The 11,425-nt window shown below is 37.7% G+C and overlaps 1 protein-coding gene across 1 annotated transcript in view; it reads right to left on the reverse strand.

The window, feature by feature from the left end:
* The window catches only part of CENPI (centromere protein I), an 80,115-nt gene that overhangs the window by 66,133 nt on the left and 2,557 nt on the right, over window positions 1-11,425 (reverse strand). The window contains exons 3-5 of the mRNA XM_023732380.1: window positions 10,613-10,750; window positions 7,814-7,932; window positions 7,420-7,527 (exon numbers count right to left, since the gene is read on the reverse strand). Coding sequence (XP_023588148.1) covers window positions 7,420-7,527; window positions 7,814-7,932; window positions 10,613-10,750 — 365 coding nt within the window. The remainder of the gene's footprint in view (window positions 1-7,419; window positions 7,528-7,813; window positions 7,933-10,612; window positions 10,751-11,425) is intronic.

Genomic DNA, 11,425 nt, shown 5'->3' on the forward strand with positions numbered 1-11,425 from the left:
GGAACAGAATTGAGAACCCAGATGTAAATCCATCCACCTACGGTCACCTGATCTTCGACAAGGGCCCAAAGTCCATCAAATGGGGAAAAGACAGAAACAATATGAGATTAACACAGATGTCAAAGGTAAGGGAGAGTCAATCACATACTATCATTCAAGCATTCATCTATATCACAGGGCAAGCAGGAGGGATGAGCCATTCTTCCTATTGACACCTCAAGGTCACTACTCTTTCACCTTTGTATAGAAAAGGACTTCCTTTGAGACTTAGTCCACCTAACCTCACTACCTATATGCTATTAACTCACTACTAACCTCCTAGTAACTTAAATTCACTGAGCTCTTTGGCATGACTCAGTCTTCTCCTCAAACCCTAATCTCAGTATCATTCCAGAAGACTTCAATGTCCATGTCAACAAATCACCTTAGCCTTACAGTTTAATGACCTTCTCAATTCCAATGACTTGACTGCCACTTATAGAAATATTGTATATTAGATACCCTGAATGACCCTGCCTACTTCGGTGCTGATTCGGCTATGTTTTTTTTATATCGTATCTAGCTTTTTAAGCACATTTCTGAGCTGGCATGAAAGGAAAAATTTGAAGCTTCAAAAAACAAAGTGAAAGAAGAAATACTGAATGTTGAACAAGCTTTCTCCCCAAGATTTTCTGTCAAATCTTAGAGACCTTGAACTTCTACTTTAATGGTTGTAAAAGGAGGTAGGGATAAGGTCGGAAGTGGATAAAGCTTAGGATCCACCTAAGATAGAGATTATGCATGGGGATCTATTACAAAACTGGAAGCCCCAAGAGGTACACCCTAAGTGTATGGGGGTAAAACAAAAGCAAACCTCACTATGCTAAAGAGGACAGCAAGTAAAATTGCCTATCTTCACCTTGGGGTTGGGTGAAAGGAAAATAAAGCCCTTCCCAAGAATTTGTAACCACAAGCCAGCCCTATGTAGGTCTGCAGTTTGAATTTATACTAGTGGTATGGACTGAAAAAACTCAAGTGGAGAATTTAGAGTGGCCCCGGCTTTGTTGTACCTCCCAGGCTTGTGGGAGAAGTAAACACAAATCCCCTCTGGAGGAGATTAACTATATTTCCAGGATTCAAAGAATTCTCAGAGATAAAGTTCCAAGGAAAACAAGCACCTCACAGTCAAAAATCACAAAACACGCAAAGAAATAAAGCATCATGAGTGAGAACCATCAGAAGCAGATCTCAAAGAAATCAGATCACTACTCCTGAATCTTGGTCTACGACACAAATCACCCCATGGTCATTACTATGAACCCCTCCTGAAATCTTAAACTAACTCCAATGCTACAACTTCCTAACATTCCAGCTTTTAATCTCAACATACTTCATGAATGTTGTCAAAATATTTCAAACCTCAACTGCATGTTCTCCCAATCTGCCCTCTTCTGTCTTCACTTTCTTCCCTTTTCACTCTAGACCCCATGGTCCATCAGCTAAATCACTCTCTAGCCCCTTGTCCTACCCTGGAGAAATCACCCACCCTTGCATATTAGTAACATTAGAAATTTATGCTCTCTTAACCTCTCTGGGCCTTCAAAACTTCTGTATCTCTAATCAGTTCCCATTTCCTTCAGCAGCTATTTCAAAATTTGTACTCTCTCCTCAAACATAATATTCTATCTTCCCCTCCTCATTCTCAACAGAAGACTTGTCTCCTACTTGAGTGAAAAGTTAAAAAAAAAAAAACCCACAGGGCAGGAATTCCCTTAGCTTTATCCCCTCCTAACCCACAAATATGTTAACATCAACACCCATTCTTTTTTCTTATTGTCAGGAGAGGTGTCTTTCTGTTGAAGACTACTTCCTATAACTTTAACCCTTATCCTAATCTTTATTTTGATATTCTCCTATATAATCCCACAGAACTCTGTGGATACAATCATAGGAATTATTACGCTGTACTTATCTCTCACCCCACATTTAAAGATCTTTGAGACTTGGCCTCTTAGTAGGTAGGTTACCTTTGCAAAGTTACTAAGTTTTCTATGCATCAGTTATCTCAACTCTAAACTGGAAATAATATCATTTTCCATGAATCCTAGCTCTAGTTATGTGACCCCAGGTAAATTTGACTTCTCTGCTCCTCAAATTCTTCATCTTTAAAATGGGGTTATTAACAGTGTGTAAGGAGCCCTGGTGGTGCAATGGTTAAGTGCCTGGCTGCTAACTGAAAGGTTGGCAGTTCAAACCCACCCAGTGGCTTCTCAGGAGAAAGATGTGGCAGTCTGCTTCCGTAAAGATTACAGCCAAGAAAACTCTATAGGGCAGTTCTACTGTCACGTGGAGTCGGTAGGAGTCAGAATCGACTTGATGCCACAAAACTACAACAAAGTAGCGTGTACCTCATAAGGTTGTCGTGAGGATTAAAAACCCATTGTCGGAAAAGATTAGTCCTAAGGACTAATGGTCCACAGCTACCAAGGCCTCCACCGGACTGAGTCCAGTACAGCTAGATGGTGCCCGGCTACCACCACTGACTGCTCTGACCAGGATCACAACAGAGGGCTCTGGACAGAGCTGGAGAAGGATGTAGAGCATAATTCTAACTCACAAAAAAAAAAAGACCAGATTTACTGGCCTAAAGGAGACTGGAGAAACCCCGAGAGTATGGCCCCCAGACACCCTTTTAGCTCAGTGGTGAAGTTATCTCCGAGGTTCACCATTCAGCCTGTGAGTGGACAGCCCCGTAAAACCAAATGGGACTAATGAGGTACAGTAGTCCAGTGACAAGGGCCAGAAGGCAGAAGGGGACAAGGAAGCTAGTGATAGGGAACCCAAGGAGTAAGGATATTGTTGATGTGAGATTGTTAACCATTGTCATAGGGCAACATGTGTAGTAACTGTTAAATGAGAAACTATTTTGTTCTCTAAGCCTTCATCTTAAGTGAGAATAGCAGCACAATTGGAAGAATGTAGTCAATGTCACTGAACTGTGCATGTAGAAATTTCTGAAATGGTCTATCTTTGGGTATGTGTATTTTCACCAAAAAAAAGGTTGAGAAGTTAGAGGGTTGACATGTTGTGGGGTTGTTAACCAATGTCATAAAACAATATGTGTACTACTGTTTCATGAGAAACTATTTGTTCTGTAAGCCTTCACCTGAAGTACAATAAAAAAAAAATATTGTCAGCTCCTAAAAAAAAAACAAACCCATTGTCATCTAGTACATTCTGACTATATAGCAACCCTTTAAGACAGGGTAGAACTGCCCCATAGGGTTTCCAAGGCTGTAATCTTTATGGAAGCAGACTGCCACATGTTTCTCCTGCAGAGCGGCTGGTGGGTTCAAACTGCCGACCTTTTGGTTAGCAGCCCAGCACTTAAGGCTGCGCCACCAGGGCTCTTGTGTCATGAGGATGAAATGGGTTAAAACTATATTTTATCCAGTGTATAGTTTACACTTACAGCACATTTCAGTTTGGACTAGCCACATTTCTAGTGCTCAGTAGCCACATGTGGCTAGTGGCTACCAAACTGGACAGCACAGGTGTGGAAGATGGCAAAAACCAAAAAACCAAACCTGTTGCTGTCGAGTCAATTCCAACTCATAGGAACCCTATAGGACAGAGTAGAACTGCCCCATAGGGTTTCCAAGGAGCTGCTGGTGGATTTGAACTGCCGACCTTTTGGTTAGCAGCTGTAACTCTTAACCACTGTGCCACCAATAAAATTTTTTTTAGAATAAAGAACTTGCAGACCATCAGGACTGAAAAAATAAAAAACACAATTCACATATTCTAACACATTTACATTTTATGTTTTAACATCTCTGAAAACAGGACTAATTCTACAATCTATGTAATATGATGGTTTAAATGGTAGCATTCTTTCGTAGTGCTTCGAAAGATAATGGTGCAGCTCATAACTGACAGCTTAAGAGCTGATGATATACTGAATATATAAAGCACTTAAAAAAACCAAACAAACCCACTGCCATCGATTCCGACTCATAGTGACCTACAGGACAGAGTAGAACTGCCCCATAGGGTTTCTAGGGCTGTAAATCGCCAAGCTTTCAGTTAGCAGCCAGGAGCTTTAACCACTGTGCCACCAGGGCTCCTTATAAAGCACTTAGTGCTTGGCATATAAGTGTCACATAAATTAGCTATTATGTCTTATTCATATTTGTATTCTGAACACTCATTCAGTGCCTGGCATAGTATGTAGTTAATAAATGTTCATTGACTGAATTTCTATAGGATGCCTTGCTACCTCAAACTTTGTATAGCTATATCCAAATGTATTATATTCCTTCCAAAACTAACTCCTTCTCACAAATTTCTTCTGTCAGTGTACCATCATTCTGAGTCATACTGACTTAAAACCTCATATCTTTAACTCTTGCCTTTTCCCTTAGTCCAATTTAGACAGCAGGTCATATGAATCCATCCTTCACGATTTCCCCTAAAATTCGCCCTTTCATGTTCATTCCCACTGCCACCCCCTTGGAAACCCTGGTGGTGTAGCGGTTAAGAGTTCGGCTGCTAACCAAAAGGTCAGCAGTTTGAATCCACCAAGCACTCCTTGGAAACTCTGTGGGGCAGTTCTCCTCTGCCCTATAGGGTCACTATGAGTCAGAATCGACTCGAGGGCAAAGGGTTTTTTAATGGCCACCCCCTTAGTCTAGGACAGCGATTCTCAAACTTTTTGGTCTTAGGACCCTTTACACTCTTAAAAGTTAGAAGACTTCAAAGAGCTTTTCTTTATCTGGATTGTAGCTATCTACATTCACTGTATTAGAAATTAAAACTGAGAACATTTTAAACGTTTATTAACTCATTAAAAAATACATTACATGTTGTTTTAGTCTCCTAGGACTGCCATAACAAAATACCACAAGGCCAGTGACTTTAAAGAAGATAATTTTATTTTCTCACAGTTCTAGAAGCTAGAAGGTTAAATCACCATTCAGAAGGGATTACTCCTTATGAAGTCCTTAAAACTTAAACTGAAAATATCTTCAAAGAAAGACCCTATTTCCCAAACAAGGTCACATTCATTGGTCCAGGGGTTAGGACTTCAATATATCTCTCTTGAGGAGGACACAATTCAATCCATAATACATGAAAACATAAATGATATATTTTAAGAAAAATTACTCTATTTCACAACCCCCCCAAAAAAAATTGTGAGAAGAGTGGAACTGATTTACATTTCTACAAATCTCTGTAATATTTCTGGCTTAACAGAAAAAGAAAATCCAACCTCACACAGATATGTAGCTGGAAAAGGGAAGAGTATTTTAATAGCCTTTTTCAGAAAATTGTGGATGTTTGTCTTTGACACGACACCAAAAGTTGACAAGTGGTAGTTTCCTAAGGGTTAGTTACAATGTGGAATCTGAAACCTTAGCAGTGAACAGTTTGTATTCTATTCCATTAAAATTCATTGATGTATCTTGCACTTTGAATAGATCTTTTACCTATATGTGATTCTGTAACATCATGCTTGGTCATTTGGAAAATACTGGTTCACTGAATTATATAGAGCTTCCAAATGTTGATGTTTCATTATAAACTACCTAAAAATTCCAAACTTCTAATTTTCACTTGAAAGCATGAATTTTATTACTGGCAACAAATACTGCCGGTTGTTTTCTTTGAAATGACAGGCTTACTTTGTTCATTTTCATATAAATGTCTGTCAGTACTCAAGTCTGAAAACCATAGTTTATATATCAGCCATTTTTTCATGACAAAAGCAGCTAGTTTAGCTCACAACTCAATCACACATGTGCTTTCCCTCAGGACAGCTATTGTACTTTAGTACGTAGAAGTGCTTTCTTTGTCCTTTCCATTTCATCACACAGAATATTAAAGATATGTCTCAAGGGTTGAGAATTATAAAATTAATAAATCGTTACTGCAGTGACACTACAATGACTGCCCGTATAGTTTGGCACCGCTGTCTTAATTTGTGTTAAACTGCTAGCAATTTTATCCACCGTTGCTTTAGCACCATCAATACAAACGTCAACACAATAAAAATAGCAAATTGTATCTTGATATTATGAAAATAATTTTGACCTCTCAGACCTCCTGAAAGGGTCTCTGGGAGCCTCAGGGGTCCACAGACCATACTTTGAAAATTAGTTGCAGGCTCCATTATGTTATACCTGGATTATCACATTAGTCTCCTAACTAATCTTCCTGACTCTAGCCTCTCTCTTAATTCATATTGTTTAGTACTACTGCATATAACTTCCTACGGTGCTGCTTTTGTTATACCCAAAAATTTTTAGTGATTTCCCTGCTGAATAGAAAATAAAGTTCAAATTTCTCAGCATAACATTCAAAAACCTCTACAACGCGTCCTCACTCAATTTTTTCAGCCTTACTACCCACCACTGCCCTACACCTACTGCAATCAAGTCAGGCTGGCCTATTTAAGGTCTCCTGAAACACAATTTATATATTTCTTTCTGCAACTTTACTTGAAATACTCCCGTCATATCAACGATCATTTTCTCTCCTCATCAAATCCTGAATCCTATTCAACCTTTAAGGCCAAGTCCAATGCCCACATACTTTGATACTTTCTCTAAGCAATCTGTTTACAGTGCTCTCTTCCCTTCCCAGAAATATCACAGGATTGTTATCCTCCCACTATCATATACTATCTTTGAATTATTTAATTCTTGAATTGTTGTTTAATTTTATGTGCTTTCCTTAATCTCCCCAACTAGATTATAAATTCCTGGAGCACAGAAACTCTGTGCTAAACTTTCAGTTCTCTCCGGTGCTTAGCGCAATGCAATGAACATAGAAACATCACTTTTTAAAAATGAAATCAATGAATAAATTCCCTTCCCAAAAGCAAGAAGAATTCAGTTAAAATGAGTAGCTCACATGGTCTGGGAACTACTGATGGTCCTTAAAAATGTTCCAGGTGGACAGTAGATTGATTTCTTAGAGTGATTAATATTTTTAATAGGAATAATTATGCTATTTAATCAAAATCAGTCCATTGGCATCTCATGAAAAGCAATTCTCTCCTCATTAATTTTGATGAGGTTTTTGCAGTGTTAATCAAGAATATGTAGGGTAAGTGACCCAAAGGACTCTGTTGAAGTGGTTTAAAAGGGAAAAGATGGCAATCACTGCTCTAGATCAGCAAAGAGACTCCACTTTGGAGTCAACTCTATCTGTAACATTTTACTCCCTTAAAAGAAGATATAACACAAACATGGTAAAACTTTTACATGTGTTAAATCAGAGAGATAGGTGCAAGGGTGTTTGTTACGTTATTATTTGTATTTTCTGTATGCTTAATATTTTTAATTGTGTGGCATTTGAAACACATATAGTGCAGCAATATAAAAGCATGTATTATTTGATCTGATCTATGTATGATGCTGTCCAATTTTTACTTACCAGCACATCATCTTGCAATGAAGCAAAAAAGAACCCATAGAGCGAGTTAACTTTGTCTTTTTCATTAATGAAGTCAAACATTGCAACCAGCCAACGAACAAAAAGAACCTATTGAGAGACAAAAACGTTTATATTAAAAAATGCAACTAGCACAGAAGAGCTTAATTCCCACCACAAGGCTATTTAAATCACTTAAGTTTTAGAAGCTTGTAGCACAAAGTAGGATAACACATTTTACTTCTCAGTATAAAAAATTCTGTTTGAACAGAGTTCTTACATCAGACTATATTGTTCCAAAAAAGACCACTGCCATTATTATTCCATAAGTGGCTCTTCCTTGTCAGCCCTTAAGTGGCTCTGAAGGACTTACCATCAAAGGGCTTAAAAAGATTACCTTGGTGCTACCAGAACACTTGCCAACACAAAACCAAGAGACAGCCTTAACCACCGAATCTCCTGATATGAGAGTTGCTGGAATCAAGCTCTTCAATATCCGAGTGTTTATGGCATTCCCTGGAAAGCAGACAAACTCTAAATTAAATTACATTTTAGTTCCTCAATTGTTCCCTGGATCTAAAAATCTCACTTTATATTGAAAGCAATAAAAAACAGTGCGTTAACGGTCTGAGACTGGAGAAACCCCAGAAAGCATGGCCCCTGGATGCTCTATCAGTCCAGAAATTAAACAATTTCTGAGGACAACTCCTCAGACAGGGATTGGACTGGACTGTGGGACATAAAGTGATACTCGTGAGGAGTGTGTCTCTTAGCTCAAGGAGATACAAGAGACTAAACGGGCAGCTTCTGTCCGGAGGTGAGACGGGAAGGCAAGAGGGTTAGGAGCTGGTTGAATGGACATGGGGAATCAGGGGTGGAAAGGAGGAGTGTGCCGTCACAGTATGGGGAGAGCAATTAGAGTCACGTAACAATGTATGTATAAATTTTTGTATGGGAGACTAACTTGAAATGTAGCTTCATTTAAACTACAACAATAAAAAAAAATAGAAAAAAAAAACAGTGCGTAACATTCAATGCATTTTATTATCATTACAAAATATTATTCAACACACAAAAAAATTACCTTTAACTTCTGACACAAACTACAAAGCAAATTATAGTTCGACTTAAAAAGGGGAGAGGAATGCATACAGAGTTTCTTTCTGAGGTGATAAAAATGTTCTGCAATTAGCCAGTGGTGATGGTTGCACAACTTTGTGAATACAGTACTAAAAACAAATGAATCGAACACTTCAAAGGGGTAAATTTTGATATGTGAACTATAGCTCAAATAAAAGGCTATCACTGGAAAATTTTTATTATTATTCCATGTCACAATAGACTGATTTATTTAAAGCTACTGATAGACACCTTATATGAGCTGCTACATTTAAGAATAAATAAATATTTATGTCTTCCATCACCAAAAAAGAGGGTGGGATGTACCAGAATGGAACAGATACCCTTGGAATTAGCTGGTAATAATATTATTCTATACTAGCCTAATCTTTCCATCTTGATCGCTAGCCTCCATGGTGTTCTCTCATCTGGTAGTAAAAGTGATATTGCAGAGAATGGCTTTGTATACACCCAGTATCAACTTCTGTTTATTAAGGCTTCAAGAAATAAAATACATTTCATCAATTTCTACTCCATCGCTCTGTAGAGAAGAAAAGCAGCAGTGATGGCTAGTAACAAATCACAAGAATAAAAATCTCTGCTTTCTATTCTTGTGGGTTTTTTTTTTTCTTTTTCTCCTCCACTCCCATCCCCTAACCCTTCTAAGGTTTAAAACAGTCTCACAATTAACACTTTACATATGCACCAAATTCAAAGTGGGAATTTCATATTGACTCTATTCTTACTTTCAAGTGACTTTTAAATTAATTTCTAAAGACTCTAAAGTCTCTTTGCACCTAATTATGATGACATTTCTAGCATACCCGCCTCTAAATAGGCATTTCAACTTACCAAACAACTACAAATAAAGATCTAGTATTGCTGGGGGACATCATAGAAATAACAAGAGAGAAAAGCAATTAAGGGGGCCACATTTGACCTGAGCAAATTCCAGCTTAACAGAAAAATGAAAAGTTAGACTAGAAAGCCAGTGATTATTTTTTAAATTATTATATACAAGTTTCCAGTGCATGATGCACACATTTTGAAACACCTCATGACCTGGCAGACGTGAATACTGTTAGCCATTAATTTCTGAGATATCAAAAAAGAAAAGGGAAATTCCAAAATAGAAAACACCTATATAGTCTATACATTTTTTAAGGGCAGTAGGGAGTGAGAGAATTGATCTTGATAGACAATGATCAGTTAAACATGGATTCCTGGAAAGATATTACAACAACCAATCTGAAACAACCTACAAGAACAAAAGCCAATTTTACTTGGTCAACTTCAACTTTCTAAGAAAACCAAAGAACTAATCAGGGAAAAGTAGAGAAATAAAATACCTAAGATTCATAAGTTGAATTAAGTTAGTAATGCCGTGTTGTTGCTTTACAACACGCACACATGCAAATATGATGATAGGGTAGACACAAAGGAACCTAGTATGCAAGGACCAGGAAATACTGAGTATATAAAGCATATAGTTTTGATAACTGCCTTAATTTAAAAAAAATCTAAGAAATCTGGTAGCAGTGTAAAGCAGTATAAACACTAGAATCGGAATTAGGAGACCTGAGTTCTACTTCCAGCTCTCTCACATTAAGCAAGTGTCTTTACCACTGTTTCCTCATCTTTAAATTGAGGATGTTCAGGGTCTAAAATACCTTCCAAAACTGAATTTGGATGAGAGGTTAAAAGGTTCTTTTCAAGTAAAAAGAATACTGATGATGTGTTATTCATTTCTTTCTAAGAATCCCTCCCAACATCTCCCTACCCCATGAACCTAGAACGGGAAAGAAAGCATTTGCACAAAAGAAAAAGCATGTTGACTGACAAGAGTCTATCCATTTTATTTGTAAAAGATATATGACAACTGGCCATTTTCAGAATATGCACATAGAAACTTTGGCTCATAAGGTAGTTTGAATACCATTTTATAATCCTATCAAATTGGTTTTAGGAAGAGAATAGTAAAATGACAGAACTGCAACTGATCGCAATGAACAAGCTAATTAAGTCTGGGAGGCAATACTAATAGCAAACTAATGACAAATGTATCCCCTCTACATACCAAATTTGCCACTGAGTGCTACATTTAATAGAATGTCAATTTCTTCTGGCGCTAAACCATTCTTCCAAGCCACAATTTCCACGGTTTTCAAGTGTTTTTCCATGATTTTACCTTTACTCTGTAAAGTTTGAATGGGACCTGAAAAAAACAAGCAATATTAAATAGTGGGACCTTAAAATTCTTTCAGTCCTCAACAGTTAAAATTTGGGATTCTTTAAAGGAACAGCTTTATGTAAAAAATTTCTTCCTAAAAACCCTTCAAAGCCTTTAAAACTCTAGAATATTTAACCCCAATAACGCGTTTAGTGAGGAAAACTGAATCATGCCCTGGCATCAAAGCTTTAAACTATCGTGCGACAACTAGATCAACTGGCATAACTTAGTTCATAAAGACAATGTCCTACATACTAGTTTGGCAAGTAGCACCTAGGGTCTTAAAAACTTGCAAGCAGCCATCTAAGATACAACTATTGGTCTCTTTCTGTCTGGAGCAAAGGAGAGTGAAGGAAACCAAAGACTCACAGAAGAAATTAGTCCATGCAAACCACAGCTTCTTCTAGCCTGAGACCAGAAAAACTAGATGGTGCCTGGCTACCACTACTGACCATTCTGACCAGGGACACAACAGAAGGTCCTGGTTAGAATGGGAGAAAAATGTAGAACAAAACCAAATTCATAAAAAAGACCAGACTTTGATGTATCTTTGGCTATGTGTATTTTCACCAAAAAAAAAGCTTGCGAAGTTAGAGGGTTTACATGTCGTGGGGTTGTTAACCAATGTCATAAAACAATATGTGTACTACTGTTTCATGA

Source organism: Trichechus manatus, unplaced genomic scaffold (genome assembly GCF_000243295.1).
Source record: "Trichechus manatus latirostris isolate Lorelei unplaced genomic scaffold, TriManLat1.0 scaffold00051, whole genome shotgun sequence".
Classification (NCBI taxonomy): Eukaryota; Metazoa; Chordata; class Mammalia; order Sirenia; family Trichechidae; genus Trichechus; species Trichechus manatus.